Source organism: Bidens hawaiensis, unplaced genomic scaffold, assembly GCF_021521415.1.
Source record: "Bidens hawaiensis isolate Kalapana, Puna unplaced genomic scaffold, B.hawaiensis_p1.1 tig00008152_1, whole genome shotgun sequence".
Classification (NCBI taxonomy): Eukaryota; Viridiplantae; Streptophyta; class Magnoliopsida; order Asterales; family Asteraceae; genus Bidens; species Bidens hawaiensis.
The window spans coordinates 54,121-75,451 of NW_027491581.1; the positions used below are offsets into that span (position 1 = coordinate 54,121).

Consider the following 21,331-nt stretch of genomic DNA (forward strand, 5'->3'; position numbering starts at 1 on the left):
TAGATGATCCTTTTGCATATGCAGACGCATTATTAGTTATATATATATATATATATATATATATATATATATATATATATTATGGGACCTCTAGATATTGTGAATTAATTTTTAAACCCCTCATATATCATACGTATTCAATTAGTTAACTTAGAGAAGGTTTCATGTACAAAATGATACTAACACGCAAACATGGGAAACAATACTAATCTATTAAAAATGAGAACGTAAAAAACAATATCAACTATGATACCAATATATTATATAAGCAATGTTTTATAACAACAAAAAAATTTCCTAATTAGTAACAAAATAATAACATAAGAAAATTTATAACATAAGAAAAAAAACTTATTACAACAAAATGTAAATCAACAAATATTATAACGTCTCATGATTGGAAATTAACATATACGATAACGGCAAACACTAACAAAAACATACCTGATAATAATAACAAATAAGTTCTCACTTTTTTTATGTTAAAAATAAGTTATATTTGATCCTGAAACTAGCTAACTTATTTATGTTATTATTCATGGGATGTAAAAGTATATGTGAATAAATTAAATGGATGATATGGAGTTCATGGGATGTAAAAATAATAACATCTCGTGGGTTATGGGCGTTAACTTACGTGTCTCGGTTGAAACGCCGATAGCTCCAAGGGTGTGTGCACCGCCACACCTTGACGTAGAAGGGGCGCTAATTAGGGGGGCATCGGTTCAATTACGGACATGGAAGGGCAAATCATGATCTTTTGGAATGTGATGATTTCAACATGTCGATCGCATCTCTCATCTGTTAACAAGAAGACCCTCACTTGAACAGGATTGTGAGGGCGCTAACGAACATCTTGTACGTAATTGTTTATGTGAAGAATTTGTTTATGTTGCTAAAGAATTTAGGTGATGCTTCTCCATGAGTTGGCAACTATTTGTACGAATAGTTGGTGATCTGAAACAAACGTATGAATTGTTCCAACAAAAAAGCGATACCAGAGGAAAACCTGGTTTCATGACGCTACAAAAGTGTGCGTCAGTTAATCGTCAACTTGCGTATGACATTATCGCTGACGAGGTAGTCTTGTATATTTTTTCTACCAATGCATTATTAATGTTATTATTATTGTTGTTGTTAAAGGTGTCATTTGACTCTACGTGGAGATACATAAGGATACCGACATTCAACAATTATTTAATGTTAGAACAGCCCTAGGGAACTGGGTGGTCGACGACCCCCCTAGCCCGACACTCTGTTAGGCCTAAATTTTTTTAAAAAAAATTGTATGTATTTTTATTTAAAATAATATATATATTTAATGTTTAAACTTAATTACGTAACAACTAGTTTTTTCTAGTCGTAAAGGGGCATGACTTCCAACCAAAAGGTTGTGGGTTCGAGTCTCACTTGAGACATGTTTAAGCTTGTTTTTATACAAAAGATTTTTAAACAACTCAAATCATAACCAAGTATGCCCATTTTTTTATACATGTTTAAGCCTATTTTTATATGAAAGTTTTTAAACAACCCAAATTATAACCAAATATGCCCATTTAAAAACTAAATTGTTTAAACCCAACAAAATAATCCTTTTACTTAAGGCCCAAGATATTTTTCATCTTCGGCCGAAAATATTTTAATAAATTTCGGAGACGGCCCTGTTTGAGGTGTATGAATATGTACGTCGTTTTCCCATGATGTTTGGTAGCTGCACACATTGATCATGGTCATACTGTCCAACTACTTGGTGATGTCAGCTTTATCCATGTGACTATCAAGGACCGTCAACTATGCTTGAAGTCGTGGCATCGTATGATCTTTGGATTTAGCATGGGCTCTTTGATATGATCGGATCCAACAACAACATCAACGTTGTTGAGCAATTAACCATTTTCAATGATATTGCAGGCATAGTTGCACCCGAACAAGCCTTCTTGTTTATTTATTTTTATTGAATGATGAATATCTAGGTATATATCATTTTGCAAATGCTATTTATCAAAGCATGTGACAATTGTTAAAGCATTTGCATGCTCACGTGAGGATAAAAGAGAATTGTTCAAAGTGGCGCCAGATCAACGAGAAAATATATTTAATATGCATTAGGAGTTTTGAAGAAACGTTATGCTGTCACATACAATTCGACACGAATGTGGGCGAAAGAAAATATAAGGTATGTAAGTCGGGTTGCTTGATATTGCATAACATGATATTGGAAAATCAAGGTAAAGAACTTTGCCATAGCTATGAAGACCTTTCATTGTGATAAACAACGAGCAAAGACTTGAAAATTGTTTGGACATTATGATATAGAGAAATGCAAAACAACCTCCGTGTGGATTTAATGGGGCATTTTTGGAGGCTTTGTCGACATGGTTTTGATTTAGATTTGTTATGTTTATTTAATTGATGTAATCCCCTTACCTCCAATTCTTCCAAATGATATCTTTTCTAGTTCCACCTGTCGGTTGTATAACTAAACTTGGCTTTGAACAAGATTTGCCACCTTGCATAACTTTTAGGATTTTAGCTGAAGATGTTTGAAAATAATATCTTAACTACGTTTGTTTCCTACCATCTAAATAACATGTCTTATATGTTCCCTACTACTCCTTTCATGAGACCGGCCATATCGATTTTTTATTTCTTAATATCAATTGCTTTTTAGAAGATATTTGTCCAGACACTCATGAGTGGTTGCTTCAAGAGTATGTCTTATAGGGTCTGTTGTTGAAATGCAAGCTATCAGTTATAATATTCCGTGGACTTTTCGTTTTGGATTTATACCTTCATCCACTTTGAGAGTAACGCCAAGTTTGTCGTTAATGTTACCTATCTGGGGTTGCCTTGATCCTTGGTTGCCATAATTCTTTCCCAAGATGCAACAATTCTTGGATTATTATTTATATATAATGCCCTAAAGGAAACTTCTTCTAATGCTTTCAAGCGTTCGAATTTTGTTTGAACGACAAGCAAATTTTATAACAACAAAAACGGAGGAATCACCAGCCATAATAGCGGATAAAGAAGATTTAATCCAATCTAACCAAACAATCTCCTTATTAGAAAACCTAGAGTTTATCCAACCAAAAAGGTTTAGCATAATCTCCTCCATAATTGCATCCGTGGACAAACACCGGTGGCTATAGTTTCTTTGATGATGACAGAGGTTTTGGCTAGTGAAAGGCAACCATTGGTCCGTTTCCTCATAAAGTTAGAAAAGCCTTGTGACATTCGTCAATTTCAGGTCTCGTTTGTATTCGTTTTTGTATTCGTTTATCATGTAAACCGACCAATTTTGTAAACCAAAGCTTATGATATAATCAAAATGATGGATTTTATGTTACAATATTGTTTTACACTTGTTGGGTCTTGAAAACATTCTTTTTGGTCCTTAAAACTCCTTAAAACAAAACTTTGGGGACTATTATTGTCATTTACCAAAAACCTGTTTGACCATTTCAACCATCACATGCATCTTTACCCTATTTGTATGAATCATACTCTTACCATTATAAAAGCAAGGCTCCATACACCATTTTGGTTGTTCATCTTCTCCAAAATCTCTCTCAAATCCAAGTATTCATCTTCAACATTTTGTTATTTTGATTTCTTAAGGTCAACTAACTATAGTCTTTCATTTTAACTTGTTCATCTAATATTACTAACACTTGAATATAGTGGTACAACATATATATATAATACACACCCCTTGTTTCCTTTATTTGTTACTTCACCGACTCCGGTTGGTTTAAGTTTCGAATGTCATAAGGCAAGGCTTCATGGAGGACTTCGTGTTCTTGATATATATATACACACGCATAACTTATTATACATATCACTTATGACTAACTTCTAACCCTTTTAGTTTGTTCATCTTATTTACAAGTTCCATGGTGTGGGTTTGTATAAGACTAACCTCGGTTTAACCGAAACTAGTCCAAACCGGAAACCGAACTTTTGTTTACTAGTTTTGTTAAAATAGTTGTTTAAACATGTTTATTGCTAGATTTGAGTTTCAAAAATCATTTTTACAAGTTCTTTGATATTAAGCATATGGAATCCATCTATGAACTCGTTGGGAGATGGAAACCGAACTAAACCGAAACTTTTGCTTAAAAGACTTGTAGTTAACTTTTTAGTTGTAAAATTTAAGTTTTCTTCTTTAATAAACCAATATACAAGTTCTATGATATTTGGGCATGTAGAAACCATCTATGAACTATTTGTGAGATGGAGACCGAACCAAACCGAACTATACCGACTTTTACTCGCTTAAGACACACAAGTGTGTTTTTAGCTATCAAGACTTGTATATTTCTTTAAAAATAGTTTACAAACTGATTTTAATTATTTTCTTAAGTACTTGGTATTGTTGGATCCAACTTGATCGCATCACATAGTTTGGACCGACAAAACCGAACACTCGCTTAACGTGCGTTGTTAGTTCTAAACAATAGATCTACATACTTGGTTAAGTGTTAGTATATTTTAATGAGTTATCTCATAACAATTAATATGTTGGAAAGTTGACTTTGGGTTTGACCATTTGTCAAGACCCAAATCGACAACCCGAACACTTGTTAAAAACCCGTTTTAGTATCTTTGTCCCAAAGGAACTTGCATTTTAGCATTTTTCCCACCTTATTACTTAACATTGGTTAAGTAAATATTAAGGTTAGATACTTTAACCCGGTTTCGAGCAAACTTACATTTTTAAAGCATTGTTATTATAAATTCTTAAATAGTTACATTTTAAAGCTTGAACTTTAATTGTTTACTTTTTGCAACAATTATTATATTTAAAGATCTTCAAGACAACCATTCTAAATCCAAGATTTTATTGTCATTTAGGCCTTGCTCGTTAAACTTCATCCATCCGGTTATTCATCTTTTACCGATCAAGTTTTATACTTGAACGTGAGTAACTTCATACCCCGTTTTCTATCTTTTGTTTTGGGGTGACATTTCATACTTATTCAAATCAAATGCTTTATACTTGAGTCTTAAACCACAAACGTTGTTGTATACTTTACTTGAATAATTGCTCGATTTGGTGTTCTATGCTTATCGCTTTCGGTTGGTGGAATCTATAAATCCTAGACTACTTGGCATCCCTTTGTAGCAAGGTGTCGTTAACGTAATGCAATTAACGATATTCTATTAAATCCTAGACTACTTGGCAATCCCTTGTAGCTAGGTGGCACTAACGTAATTCTATTAGCGATTGTCAATTTATCCAAGTTTATAGCTATTATTTATGGTTTTGTATACTAGTTTTGTGGCTTTTCATACTATATATCTATTGTTCAAACTTATGAATTGCTCACCAACCTTTGTGTTGACAACTTTATTTTATGAAATGTTACAGGTTTGCATCTAGGTTGATTATGGAGTTCGGTGAAGAAAATGACACAAATACCGTTAGGATATTAGCAAAAATGAACAATATTTGATTTGCTATATTTTGCTATATTTTGTTGTATTTGACTTATGAATATTTGGTTATGTGACATTTTCGATGTTGTGAAATGAATTGAGTTTGTTAAATATTGTCGCTTTAAATAGTGTCATGCGCTTATGGGCAATCGTTACACCTCGGCATGTTCCGCCGCCTTTGGTCGGGGTGTGACAAGCCTATTTGGTAGATTATTGATTCCAAGAAGTCCCACCTTAAGAGTATCAAACAAAATAGACCTTGAAGAAAAAAAATTGATGATATGTAAATGCTAATGTGTAGTCGAGCGTTTCACATTTCACATCAAGAACATATGTAATGAGTAGATTGAGTGAACTTTTATTTAATATTCTAATAGATTAGTGATGTGGCATTGTCTAATTGCCTCGAAGGATAAATGTTATCACCAAAGAAGGGGCAACGCCCGTGTTGCTGCTCACAATTGAACGTGCATTGCCCTTTCACCTAAACGGTGTTGTGATGTTGGCGCTAAACCTGTCCCATGTGAGGGCTTTTTACGTCAATTCGTGGCTTCGCAATACATGGCCTACCTTTAGGGACTTCCTGAATTTTATTTATCAATCTCTCAAAATAATTTACACTCAATGATATAAATTGAAGTATGTGTAGTTATGCACAACAGTCCATAACAACCAAACATATCTAACCCACCAGTCCCACAGTATAAATATGTACTTACAAGGTACTACACTACAACATCACATGCCCAATAAATAATAAATATCCCAAAGGTTTAACATGTAGTTGATATTGGAAAAAAGGAAAAGAAAATAAATAATAATGTCTCAAAAGAGTTTAACGCACCAAAAAGGTTAACAAATGTATCAAGCTCTAAGTTGCTATAAGCATAAGTTCACAACATGTAAGCTAAAGTCGAGAGTTGTAATTAACATTTAGTTGAAACAACTAGTTGTATAATTGTATAAAAGTTAGGTGTGGCAGGAAATTAATGATAATAACATCACTTCTGTTTTTGTTTATTTTTTTTGTTAAATGTATAAACCTAAGGTAATAGTATAATCAACTCACAATCAGTTTATAAAAGATATATATTTGCTCTAATTTTGAGCGAGTTGACAAGACGACGTGTTTAATTAGTACAATTGAAACACAACTTGTTTATCAAACAAAGTGTATCAACTCAAATACTACATGCTTTATCAATAAGAGAGTAAACATACCACGCCGTAGGTTAGTCGATCAAGATTGACTCCTTAAATAGCCATATCGTGTTTTAGCTTAAACGAGTTCGAGTTCAAATTTCACTCATCAAACTCGAGTAGCTAGACAGGCCTATTGTTTGAATATTTTATATTTAATATATTAAAAGTTTATTTATGTAATTGCTATTTTACATGCATAATAATTATGACTAAAATAATAAAGCAATATATGGTGTGTTATATACCATATTTTTAATAATTATAATTATAATTATTTTATATATAATAATTTGGAACTTTGGTGTCGCAAAGTCTCGAATGGGCCACTTTGCGGCACCTTATTGATGGTATTTTTTTTGCTTTAGTTCAAGTTTGTAACGCACGTAACAAAAATAGATCGAAAACCAATCTTGTTTATGTTTTGTTTTGGTTATGGTATCGTAGCAAACATGATGAAAACCGACCGGATTTGCTTAAACTCACAACATTTTGTTATAGTTCAAGTACCACAACGAACATAACGAAAACTAACCGAATGCTAATATTTTTTTGTTTCGGTACCGTAACGAACGTGACAGAAACCGTTCGCATAGATTGACCGCTTCAACGTCGGGGATCGATGACGATGGAGTTTTACCAACGATCGAGTTTTATCGACCGACTTCACCCCATTGGTCCACTTCAAGATTTTTTTTAGTTCCATTACAATAAAACACGTAACTGAAACCGACCGAATTCGTGTCGACTTACTGTCTCAATGCTTGAGACTGACAAAACTTGGGTTGCGTCGGGTAAAATACTGGTTATATATAAATACAAATATAAATGTATCTAAATAAGCTAACAAATGGCATTTAAATAAAAAAACAAACTAACAAATAACTAACGAGCCAACTCAAACAGAAAACCACTCACGAGCTAATTCTGAGCTTTAAACCAAAGTTCCAACAAAGACTAAACTCCTTTACACCTCTACTTATTAACTATTTATTAACTATTCAGCTCGTTTACACCTGCTTATTAACGACTCGATTCATTTAAACTTTTACCTATTAACGGCCCAACTCGTTTGCACCTCTACTTATTAATGACTCAACTTGTTTACACCTCTACTTATTAACAACCCGACTCGTTAACCCCATACTTATTAACATCTCAGCTCGTTTACACCCTTATTAACACCTTAGCTTGTTTTCACCCTTACTTATTAACACCACAACTCGTTTACACTTCTACTTATTAACACCTTAGCTCATTTACACCCTTACATAGTAACAACTCAACTCCTTTACACCCTTATTTATTAAACATATCAGTCTCATCGTCCTAAAACTTGATTATCTTCGTGTCACAACACTACATTTCCATGTTACCATCAACATGCTAATATTCGATGGCCATTTATGTAAATCATCATCTTGCTTACAAAACTCTTTTAGTAAATCATCAACATGTTAATATTCGATGGCCCATTCTTTTGTTTTTTTTTTCTGAAATAATAATAAACAAAATAATAAAAGGAAAAGAAAAGCTGAAGCTGAATGTGTTGTTTGTTGAGCCGTCAAGATTTTACTCCGTCAATCTCCAATCGTTAAATCCTCCGATTCCTCTTTTGCCCTAAAACTCTTTCTTTCATTCCTTTCATCATCAAACCCACACACACAAACACCCTTCTTACTTTAATTTTACTCACAAACCCTTTATTATTTTTACCGGATCTGAAACCCTAAAACTTACCCACAATACCCAACTCATTCTTCCTTCACCTGCACTTCTTACTGGTCAGTTCTTCAACATATACATACATGCATGCAATTGTTGTTCTTACTCTGTTTTTCTACCCAAGATTTGATTTTTATTCATGGGTTTTGCGTTTCTTGAATCCTTTTCTCAATTTCTGATCTGGGTTTTGGTTTTTGGGTATCCTAGGGCTTTATTAAGCTGCATTGGTGTTAATGGTGAAATTATGAAGCATTTTCTTGTGGAATTTGTGGTGAAAGATTATAAATTGATGGTTTTTGTGCAGTGTTGTTGATGTAATGTGTTGAAGCTTGAGGGAATAATGGCCTCTAAAGGTCCAAGGTCGAAGCTTGATCATGAGTCGCGGGCGAAGCGACAAAAGGTAACATGAATTATTGGTTGTTACTGGTTAGGTAACCTAACATGAATTAGGACCCGAATACCATCTTGAGTTATGGTTTCATGCCCTTGTTTTATTTATCATTTTTGTAAGTAACTAAGGTAGTTTTGAAATAACACACAATATTAAGAGCATACCTAATGCGTTTTTGAGCTCACGTGGAGAAAATACGGTTAATGTGAAGGAGAGCGCTTGTGGAAAAAGAGGGGGGGGGGTGGAGCGTCTCATTGTGGATGTTTTTAATAGTGATCATTACGACTATAACACATTCAAATATTATCTCAAACATCACATTTTGGTGTAGCTAGTTATTTAGTAGTGATTACTTGGTACCATTATCTTCTACTTCACATTCAAGCACCTCTATCTTTATGCTTTAGTGGACTTTGGTGGATATATATTCACTTTAAAAGACAGTATCAAGTGATGAGAAACCTGTGTTTATGTACAGATTTGTATATGTGACCACCCACTCTCTATATATATATGCTAAAAGGATATGTTTTATTCAATTTTGTTCGTTTTGAATGGTTTTGTAGGCACTTGAAGCCCCCAAAGAACCACAACGCCCGAGAACACATTGGGATCATCTCATTGAAGAGATGGTGTGGTTATCAAAGGTATGATCTTGTTTCATTTTATACTTAATCTTGCATCTTTATTCTTGCAAAGTTTTAACTTTGTAAGTATTTCATACAAAATATGTTATTCTTTCAGGATTTTGAGTCAGAGAGAAAATTTAAGTTGGCTCTGGCAAAGAAGATTGCCATACGGGCCAGCAAAGGTATGGTGGATCAGGCCACACGGGGAGAAAGAAAAGTCAAGGTTGGGCAAAACTTAAAATATTTATATTTTTTTTGAAATTTTACGTAGATATGTATATATACGATTTAATTATTTTTAATTTCAATGGGTAGGAAGAAGAGCTTCGAATGAAAAAAGTTGCACTAAATATCTCCAAGGACGTGAAGAAATTTTGGACAAAAATTGAGAAGCTGGCAAGTAACTTTAATAATTTAATATATATTTTCTATGTATACATATTTTGTGTTTTATAAATTATTATGTCATTTCAGGTGCTATATAAGCATCGGATAGAACTTGATCAAAAGAAGAAGAAAGCACTTGATAAGCAACTTGAATTTCTTCTAGGGCAAACAGAAAGGTAAACATTTACTTTAAAACTCGGTAATTTAAAACAAGATTATATTACAATACATAAAATCTCATCAATTATTTCTTTTTTACTGGCAGGTATTCGACAATGTTGGCAGAAAATCTTGTTGATTCGTCTTCCAAAGAGCATATGCCTGAATCTTCAGTGCAGGCACTACCGGCTATTGAATTCAAAGATCAAACTGATGTCAACGGGTGTACTGAACCAAATATCGGTATAAAAAATGTTATTTTTGGCTGAAAGTATTTCTTTTTGAGGGCCCTTTTGTTTATATGACTTGTACTTGTCGTTCTGGCAGAGTCCCTGTCAAATATTTTAGAAAGTGACGGAGACTACAAGTCTGAAAACGAACCCGTAAGTACTTGCTCTCTCTTTTTTAATTGTTAGAAACAGAAATCTAGGCCTGTAAATGAACAGAACGAACACGGAAGGGGTTTAGTTGTCTTTGCTTGTTTTAACTTTAATTGATAAACAAACGAACATGTACAATGAAATGAGTGTATTTTCTTGTTCGTGTTAGTTTGTTAAGAAATGAGCGTGCTCGTGTTTGTTTATGTTTGTTTGCAAATATTGTAAATGAACGGTTCGCAAACATAAATGACCACATGAACATAAACGAATGCAGACGGACATAAGCCAAAACCAAATTTAAAGTAAATGTGAATATAAAGTTTAAAATACCATCATCATTACATCCAGCGTTGCAAAAGTAAACACATCTATCTAAACAAAAAATTTTAAAATGTGAAAATCTTATGATTTTGGATCAGTGTTAGTAGTTAATAAATCTAAATGAATATGTTTAGGGTTAAAGTTACACTAAAACTCAAAGACTGCGTATAAAAAGTGTTCGTTTTTTACTTTCTAAATCTTGTAACTTAATTGATAACCCCTTTTTTGCCTTCTTGTTCTTCATAGAACCTTTTATTTGATAAAATATAAATAAAAAAGTTTGCTCTTTTTTAAAAGAAGCATCAGTTTATCAGTCGTTTCTTTTAACTTTTTGTAATAAAATTGACACAAAAGAAATTGAATATGCAAATCTTGCTAAACCGATTGCTAGAAAATCTGGTATATAAAATAGTTATGAGCTGGAATTGAGCTCAAATATCTGATTTTGTTGCTGCTTTAGGAAGACGATGAGCATACAATTGAGGAAGATGAAGCCTTAATTACTGAAGATGAAAGGCGAGAGGAATTAGCCGCTTTGCAAAATGAAGCAGATTTACCCCTTGAGGAGTTGCTTAAAAAGTATGCTGTTGGTGAAGAAGGTTAGTTATTCTGACCCTATTATGTATTTGATGTGGCAAAATGGGTGGGTCGGGTAACGGGTCAAACTTATTAATACGGGCCATGTTGACCCAGAACACTTATGTTCAACCTTAACTAATGCTAATCATTGAATAATCTTCAGCTAGCACAGATAACACTCCAGGAAAGACTGAAGATGTGGCTGAACCAAGCAAGGCTCAGGATGATGTTTCTCAGTGTAAGTAACTTGAATACGGGTTGGTTTTGGTAACAGGTCAACACGGGTTTGGGTTAAAACTGTTGCTTAATCTTGTTTTCCCATTTTGTGGAATATTTGTTATCTAATGCGATAACTATGATAACAGAAACTACATTGTTAAGTTTGTAATAATCTATCTAAAATGAAGTAATTTTGGACGTTTCTATTTGATTACATGTTAGGCTACTTTAGACACGTTTAGGGGTGTAAATGGGCTGAGTCTGACTAGGCTTGAGCTCAGCTTGTGAGTAGTTCTTCGAGCTTAAGCTCGGCTTGTTCATTATTAATTATTTTACACTTTAATTCTTTTTTGTATATTTATATAAAATATAATGTGCATTATTATGTTGGGCTTGTTTAGCTGAAGCTCAGACTTGGGCTCATTTATTAAACAAGTTTTTTTAAGGCTCGAGCTTGGGTTTTAACTTGTTTAAGCTCGGTTTTAGCTAGCCAATCTCGAGTAGCTCACGAGTGGATTGGCTCGTTTACACCTCTAGACATGTTTAAGCCGGTCAAGAACCTGTTTGACCCGTGTCGTATTCAGCTAACATGTTGTGTTTATCTGGTTGACTGGCTATAAATGAAAAATAATCCAAATTGAAGCGTTTTCATATGAACGGTGACTTTTTGCAGGCAATGGAAAAGAAGCTTCTGACCATAGTTTAAAGAAAGAGAGTCGTCATTGTGTAAGTTGTAGGTCTTCATTATGGGTATAAATGGAAATTGTTAGACAAATTCACTGCTGACCGTTACATATATTGTCTCACGTTTATTACAGGCTGAAAGTAATGGCGGTCCATTATTAGTTTTTCAAAAGCATCATTTGGAAATCAAGGAGCATTATGTTAGAAAAAGAAAACGTGGTCAACAGGAGCAAAAAAAATATTTGGAGCCAGACGTTAATGATGAAAATGTAAGATAATTGTTTACACTCACTCAAAACACTTAAAACATATAAAGATGTTCTTATAATTCAATGATATATATATATTTTTTGTTTTAGGAGGATGGCGACTTTGTTGCTACGAATGGAGATGATAAGGTATGTTTGATATGATGTGTAGAAATTTATTTTTCTTGCATTGATATTTAACCATCATTTATCTTGTATGTATAATTTTTTTTTTGATATCAAGGATGACGAAACGACCATGTTGGAGGAAGAGGAACTAGCAAAGGCAGAATCCGATGATTCAGTAGATGAGGTGAATACTTTTGACTTTGATTTTTTAAGATTTTATCTTATTGCTATAGTCATCGACTCGTAGTGGATTCTTCGTATTGTGATCATTTAGGGTCAAACTAATAGATTCTGATAATAAGATGAGTAGTTAGCTGTTAGAAAACTGATTATTGAGATAAATGTAAAATTACTTAATAACTGCACTTTCATACCTTTTTAATGAATCTAGATTAGGAAAGTGATTAATTTTAATGGGATTATATGTTCATATTTTTAATTGAGATAGTTTTTTATATAATCAAACTACTATTTGCAGATTGCATTATTGCAAAAAGAAAGTGAAATTCCAATAGAGGAATTGGTTGCAAGGTATAGACAGGTACGTTGATAAACACGTGACATTATTATTTAAAAATTCTCGTCATATCCTAACGTCTTTTTTTGTCATATCTGCCTATTATGAACAGGATCCCGATGCTAATCATTCAGAATCAGAATCTGAATCTGAAAACGTGTCCGGTTCTTCAAGCCAAAAAGAAACCAAAATTGATGTTGAAATCCATTCCAAACAAGAAGACAAACAAGAACAAACGGTTGATGATGAGGGTGGGGATAATGAGGACAGAATTGCTGGCGCGGCAGCCGCTGCCAGGTCAGCACAGCCGACAGGAAACACGTTTTTGACAACAAAAGTCCGAACAAAACACCCATTTTTACTTAAATTCTCTCTTCGTGAATATCAACACATCGGATTGGATTGGCTCGTGACAATGTATGAAAAAAGACTAAACGGGATTCTTGCAGACGAAATGGGCCTTGGGAAAACAATTATGACGATCGCGTTACTTGCACACCTGGCGTGTGAAAAGGGGATATGGGGCCCGCATCTTATTGTTGTACCGACAAGTGTCATGCTCAATTGGGAAACCGAGTTTCTAAAATGGTGTCCCGCGTTTAAAATCTTGACTTATTTTGGAAGTGCGAAAGAGCGGAAACATAAACGACAAGGTTGGATGAAACAAAACTCTTTTCATATTTGCATCACGACTTATCGACTCGTTATTCAAGATTCCAAGATTTTCAAGAGAAAAAAATGGAAATATTTGATTTTGGATGAAGCCCATCTTATAAAAAACTGGAAATCACAAAGATGGCAAACGCTTTTGAATTTCAACTCAAAAAGGCGGATACTTTTAACGGGTACACCGCTTCAGAACGACTTAATGGAATTATGGTCACTAATGCATTTCTTGATGCCACATATTTTTCAATCCCATCAAGAATTCAAAGATTGGTTTAGTAATCCAATATCTGGTATGGTTGAAGGTCAGGAAAAAGTCAACAAAGAAGTAGTTGACCGGTTGCATAATGTTCTTCGCCCGTTTATACTCAGAAGGCTAAAACGAGATGTTGAAAAACAGCTACCTGGTAAACACGAGCATGTCATTTACTGTAGACTGTCACGCAGACAAAGAAATCTTTATGAAGATTTTATTGCCAGCTCAGAAACGCAAGCTACACTTGCAAGTTCCAATTTTTTTGGGATGATTAGTGTTATCATGCAACTTCGAAAAGTTTGCAATCATCCAGATTTATTTGAAGGGCGTCCCATTATTAGTTCTTTCGATATGAGTGGGATTGAAATACAGTTTTGCTCTTCAGTGTGCTCGGTTCTTAACGCGGGCCCGTTTTCAAAAGTTGACCTTTGTGGATTGGGGTTTGTTTTCACTCATCTTGATTTTGACATGACATCTTGGGAGAGTGATGAAGTACAAGCTATTGAAACACCCTCGATTTTAATCAAAAAACGTGTAGAAGAAATCGGAAATGAAGTCAAATTCGGGAAAAAGTCAAAAGGGTTTAATATCTTTGAAGAAATTCTAAAGGCGCTTCACGAAGAGAGACTCAAAGAAATGAGACAGCGGGCTGAAGCAATCGCGTGGTGGAATTCTTTAAGGTGCAAGAAAAAGTCTGTTTATTCAACGGGCTTGCGTGATATGGTCTCGTTTCAAAAGCCCGTTTTGGATTCATCTAAGTTTCCAGAGCTCGTTTTGTCTCCAGTTGAACGATTTGAACAGATGGTTGACCAGGTTGAGAGTTTCATGTTTGCAATTCCAGCAGCACGGGCCCCTCAACCCGTTGGATGGTGCAGCAAACCTGGGACTTCAGTGTTTGTTGACCCAACTTACAAGTCAGAATGCTCAAAGTTAATATCACCATTATTAACCCCTATCCGACCCGCTATTGTCAGAAGACAAGTTTATTTTCCCGATAGGCGGTTAATACAGTTTGACTGTGGAAAGCTACAAGAGCTTGCGGTTTTGCTTAGAAGACTAAAATTCGAAGGCCACCGAGCGTTAATCTTCACTCAAATGACAAAAATGCTCGATGTTCTAGAAGCTTTTATAAACATATATGGATACACGTACATGCGATTAGACGGGTCGACCCAGCCAGAAGAGAGGCAAACCCTAATGCAACGGTTCAATACGAATCCAAAATATTTTCTTTTCATTCTGTCTACCCGCAGTGGCGGTGTCGGTATTAATCTTGTCGGTGCGGACACAGTTATATTTTATGATAGTGATTGGAACCCTGCAATGGACCAACAGGCCCAAGATCGGTGTCATAGAATCGGTCAAACCCGTGAGGTGCATATTTACCGGTTAATAAGTGAATGCACGATTGAAGAAAATATTTTAAAAAAGGCGAAACAGAAACGGGCTCTTGATGATTTGGTGATTCAGAGTGGGGAGTACAACACTGAGTTTTTCAAGAAACTTGACCCAATGGAGTTGTTTACGGGTCATGAAACGGGCATTGTAAGTAATATGCAAAAAGATACAAACCTGACAAACGGACCGGTGTCGAATGATGACGTGGAGGCTGCGTTAAAGCATGCGGAAGACGAAGCCGATTACATGGCGTTAAAGAAAGTTGAACAAGAAGAGGCGGTTGATAACCAAGAATTTACAGAAGAAGGCATTGTAAAAGTCGAGGATGATGAGCTTCTGAATGAGGAAGAAAACCCGCAAACGCCAAAATGGGTTGACCCGAATGAAGAAAAGGGTGCGGAGTTGGTTAAGGTTGTTGATGATGACGAGGTGGACATGATGGATAGTGTTAAACAGATGGGTGTGGTATCTGGAAACGAGATTTTGTCCTTTGAGAGTCAACTTCGGCCGATTGATCGGTATGCGGTACGGTTTCTTGAGCTGTGGGATCCGATTGTTGATAATAAGGTGATAGAGACGCAAGACCGGTTTGAGGAAACCGAATGGGAATTAGATCATATTGAGAAATTAAAAGAGGATATGGAAGCTGATGGTGATGAAGATGATGAGCCAATCGTCTATGAAAGTGAGTGACTTGTTAATATTAGTGGTTCAAACAAGCCGAGCCAAGCTTGAGTAGGCTCATGCTCAGTTTGTTTAACTTACTCAAGCTCGAGTTCGGCTTGTTTTGAGCTGTAAAGCTCTAGCTCGATTTCTAAAGTCATCTGTTATCTAATAGTTAATTTTGATTTGTTTTTAGTTATTCTGGTATCTATTTTAATTATAATCTATATATTTAACATAATTTATTTAGTTGTTTTTATCAAGTTATGCATAGTAATAGTTATATAAATGTTATGCATAGCAATAACTATATAAATGTTATGTTATAATAAAAGCTATGCAAATAATAGGCTCGCGAGACAGCTTGATCTCGTAAAGTGAAGCTTTGGCTCGCTTGTTAAACCTTGTTTAAGCTCGGCTCGATTTGGGCTTATAGTGAGCCGATATCCAGTAGCTCACAAGCGGTTTCTCTCGTTTACATCTCTAGATACATGTACATTTTAATGATTTGCTAACATTTTTGTTTAATTTGCGTTACTAGGATGGGATTCTGAATTTGCAACTAAGGTATACCAAGAGCAAGTAAAAGCATTGGCTGAAATTCAGGTGGAAACTTTAATCTTTTTTTTAAAGGGTATAAGTGTAAACGCTCTCGCTGCTGATATTCACACGCTTTTTACATTTTTTAGTTGATGGAAGAACGTGAAATGGAAGCTCGAGAGAAGGAGAGGCAGGAGCAGGAGCTTGCGGCATTAGAGTCAATGAGGTAAGAATAAGTTTTTTTTTGTAAATTTACCTGTTGACATTTTATTCTTTTGTTGTTAATGCACATCAGAGGTGCCAAAATGGGCGGGCCAGATAGGTCGTACCAGGTTTTGCTCAAAACATGAAGTTTTTGGTTTGCTTAGCAATCGGTTGGGTTGACCTAGAACATTTCTTGTCATAAAAGTTCACCTTTTCATATAAGTTATTTTGTTTGTCAAATATGATTAAAGTTAAACTGTTTGAAAGATAATATCTTTTACATGATTAAACTGATTTAGGAGGTTTTAATGTTTTATACATGAAAATTCATGTTAAACGGAGATTTGAAATAAGACTATTTTTGGCCCATTTGACCTGTCAATTGTTACTAAAATGATTTTCAGCCAAATTACGTTTGACCCGTTCTCTGTTTTTGTACCAGTTTGACTAATAAGGCAATTTTCACCCAAAATCTCTTTGACCCATTTGACTTGCCATCTATTTTTTTACTAGATTGATTCTTCAAGGCGATTTTCAGCCAAATTCCGTTTGACCCGCTCTATGTATTTTACTTGTTTGACTTTTTTAAGGCGATTTTCAGTCAAAATTTATTTTGACCTGTTTGACACGTTCTCTCTTTTTTTATTCTGTTTTGACTTTTTTGTATTTAAATTGACCCATGTGTTTCTGATCCGGGTACTCATCTTTCAATCTGACCAGGCATGAAATGGCTGTCAAGAAATCAAAGTCAAAGAAAAAGTCAAAGAAAACAAAGTTCAAATCTTTAAAGAAAGAATCTTTCTCATCTGCAACAAAGACCCTGAAAATTGAGTCACCAAATGAAGTTGTTTATGATGATTATGATGATGATGATGATATTGATCTCAATGAAGAATTAATGTTTGTGAAGAAACGCAAAAAACACGTAGAGGAAATCGAGGCCAAATCTTCCAAGAAATCTAAAAAAGTCAAAAAGATTCCTGAACCGAACTCGTTAGAGTGGGAATCAAATTCTGTACTCAGCCCACAAGAAGAACCGCCAAAAGAATTGAAATTTAGTGGAAGTAGCAGTACTCATAATCGTGAAGTTGACCATAGGTTGGTCAACAAAAGCAAACCAGGTATTAAAATATACATCACTCCAATGCCTGTAAAACGGGTTATGACTATAAGACTCGAGAAGTTGAAAAAGGGAAGTATATGGCCAAACGATTATTTTCCCGCGCCCGATCCGTGGTTATCGTCTGAAGACGCGGTTCTTTGTGCGGTTGTGAATGAATATGGTGTTAATTGGAGTTTGGCCAGTGACGTCTTGTATGGAATGACAGCTGGCGGGTTTTATCGCGGGATTATTCGACATCCCGTTCATTGTTGTGAGAGGTATCGGGAGCTTGTTCAGAAACACGTGTTGTCTAGTTCTGACAATAATAATATTCATAATGAAAAATCAAGCGGCAAAGCTCTTCTTCGAGTATCCGAGGTAAGTTACGGTGTTAGTGTGTGTGCTGTAAACCGGCCTGGTCAAAACCTGTTCTCAAACAATATATTTTTTACTTGTTTAACTTGGTTACAACTCGAATAGGTTCCAACAAAATCCGATTCTGACTTTTGTTGACATATACCGGAACCGCTTTGGGCCCAAACCACGGTTTGTGCACCTCTGTCAAAATAAGTGAACTCAAACTGAACCAAAAACTGAAAATTTGGTTTTTGCCGGTTAGTTTCGGTCTAACCATTTGGGCCACAAAATGGCCCAAAATAATAAAGTTTAGGCCTAAGTCTTTTACTTAACATATAATATTAAAAATGAAAATCTATACATTCGGTTCTGTTTATTCAGTTTTAATTGCATGCAAAATTGAAACCGAACCAAAACTTTGGTTTTTATACCAAGATAAGACCAAACCGTGCCTGGTCTTCAGTTTTGATTTTCTAGAAATTTTGAGTTTGGTCCGGTCTGGTTTCAGTGATCATTTTGACCCAAACCTATTTTGACAATGCCCGGTCTTTGGTTTTGATTTTCTAGAAATTTCGGGTTCAACGCATTCTGGTTTCAATGTTCATTTTTTGACCCGAACCCATTTTGACTACTAGTGCGTTTGTATATATGTATGTATGTATGTATGTATGTATGATGATGGTATGTTTGTTAATTGCAGGAGCATGCCAAAATGTTGTTGGACATCGTGTCCGAACAGCCCGATCAAGCATACACGCTTCAACAACATTTCAGTTATCTACTTACATCTGTATGGAAGTCAACCACTCAGTTTGGTCAACGCAGAAGTTTGTTAACAAGTGGAAGATTTCATAACACGGGTTCAAACCGTACTTCTCGAGACCCGATTAGACCACAATCGCAAAAAATGGATTTCACTAACTTAAGTCCTATGAGTAGATTAGTAGCCGATGCCCTCGACAATTCTCAAAACATACCAAAAGATGATCGGGTTACAAGTGTGGGTGAAAGACATGATTCTCGAGGTGTTGCTGAGTTGGCGGTTACTTTAGAGTTTCCTTCGGGCCGGGCTCATGATCAAAGTGTTCCATTGCCACCTGTCATACCTGTGTTGATAAATGACATGGAATCAGTGTCGGCTGAACACGTACCAGCTGGCGGGAACAGTCATTTTAGGTCGTCAAAGGATATTGTTGAATGGCGTTTCAGGTACGTGTGCTTGTGAAATTATCTTACTACCCAGCTTTAGCAATATATGTTTTCTCAAATTTAATTTTCTCGTATAAATGGATATAAACAGGGTTGGGTCGAAAAGGGGCTGGGTCTTGTTGGTTTGACTTTGACCCAAAACATGTTTTTGTCCAGTTTTTGTTTTTTTATAAGCTGCTATTTAATGTGTTGAGTTTATGTTCATAAAAAATGTATTGTCAATTTACTATTATAAATATCTGTGTGAATTATAAAAGTTTTTGTTTTAGCAAAAATTTGACCAAAGTTGATTCCTTTTCGTAATCGTTTGAGATAAAACACAACTAAATAAACGGGTCAAATTTGTCAACTTCAAAGATAACATTTTTACACAATCTTGTACAGGGATGCATCAAGAATTGCAGCCGAGGGCAGTTTAGCTTTACCACCGTCATTATTCCCGATAACCGAAGTGAAATCCCGACACCCGACAAAGTCCCAGCTGTGGGGAAAACACAAGCAGTCCAATACCGAAACACCATTGAAGCATTCTAAATCGAAATCAAGAAAACACGTCCTGGGTTTAAATGACCCGAACTTGCAACCACCATTAACATTCCCGAGTGATTTAACTTCAAGATTTGAAATAGAAGCTTCCGTTCCAGATGTCGGGATTGATGATTTTCTAGTGCTGGAAACGGGCCTCGAGGGGTTTGATATCGTGCCTCATAATTACGACCTGGGCTTCATATCGGGCCTTGAAGATTGCTCGTTAATGGAGTTTGGTGACATCGGGTAGGATAGGATCCGGGTGGTTATGGATTTGGTTGGTAAGCTAATCGGGCCCGTGCGTGCATTTTGATGGTGACGTTAATGGGCTGGAGTTTTTATCGATTCAAGAAACAAGAAAACAAAGAAATGGCTAACTTAATATGTATCTGGCGAATGGTGGTGATGTGGGGCCCCAGATACACGATTCTTGAGGTTTTGCACATAGAATGAATGTAACATTGTATAGCATGAGGTCCTTAAACCGTGTTATGTTTTGTGGTTGGTTAGCGGGAAATCGTGCTTTTAGTTTTTCGGTCGAAAATGATAATTTATTATTTGGACGCGGTCCTGTTATAGTGTAGGACTTTAGAAACAGAAAATTAGACTTATGATGAAAGAAAAGCAATTCAGTCTCAGATATTGCTAGATAGGACCGGCCGATTTGAACCGATTTTTTTTTTAAATTTTTCTTTCAAAATCATTAGTTTGTGTTACAAGTTCTGGGTGACTTTTCAAGAGCTAAATCAATTAAAACAAATAACGGGAACATAACCTATGTTTTTTTTAATAAAAAAATCTCATTTTTTACAATTTCATTCCATTCCCACCTTGTAATAATGGGGTTCTCCTCGACGCCGTGTTCAACATCATCATCAATCTCTTCATCGGGGAATTGCCTACGCAGCAATATGTAAGCGTGTTGGAGTCTCCGGATACACTCCCACGTGGCACCCCCATTTCATACAACTTCTTCAAAATGCTATTGCTACACTGTCATTACCTGTTCTAGAGACAATAACCTTTTCTTTCTCCTGTTTGCTCATTGCGAACACAAGTTGGCTCTTCGCATAACAAAACCAACACAACTTCGGCTCATAATTCTGGCCTCCCATTAAATGCGATGAGGATCTCGTTACAGAGAGAGCATTGGAGAAACATAATATGCTCTTTTTTGGAAAGGATCCTCTAGGATCGATTGAAAGGTGATCTTTATTTATATTAGTTAATCTTCATTTTAAATTTATCTTACGTTTATTGCAAATTCATCAGGCCATGCACTTGATTTGATGTGATCGTTCAAATTATCTATATAGAGTAAATGAGAAAGTTGGTGTCACAAAGTTGATATAGGTTTCAAGACTTTTATATATATTAATTTAGCTTTGGTTCAATGGC

At 35.3% G+C, this 21,331-nt stretch overlaps 1 protein-coding gene across 1 annotated transcript; it reads left to right on the forward strand.

Moving 5' to 3' along the window:
- The first annotated feature begins 8,160 nt into the window (after positions 1-8,160).
- Positions 8,161-20,655, forward strand: LOC143637215 (protein PHOTOPERIOD-INDEPENDENT EARLY FLOWERING 1-like). Its single transcript, XM_077104659.1, has 21 exons — positions 8,161-8,426; positions 8,672-8,767; positions 9,325-9,405; positions 9,503-9,610; positions 9,703-9,783; positions 9,862-9,950; positions 10,040-10,176; positions 10,261-10,316; positions 11,095-11,233; positions 11,377-11,451; positions 12,106-12,158; positions 12,251-12,385; positions 12,476-12,514; positions 12,609-12,677; positions 12,972-13,034; positions 13,123-16,015; positions 16,535-16,599; positions 16,683-16,759; positions 17,458-18,217; positions 18,897-19,405; positions 19,790-20,655. The coding sequence occupies exons 2-21, from the start codon at positions 8,708-8,710 to the stop codon at positions 20,181-20,183; spliced, it is 5,883 nt and encodes a 1,960-aa protein (XP_076960774.1). The 5' UTR covers positions 8,161-8,426; positions 8,672-8,707; the 3' UTR covers positions 20,184-20,655.
- The last annotated feature ends 676 nt before the right edge of the window (positions 20,656-21,331 follow it).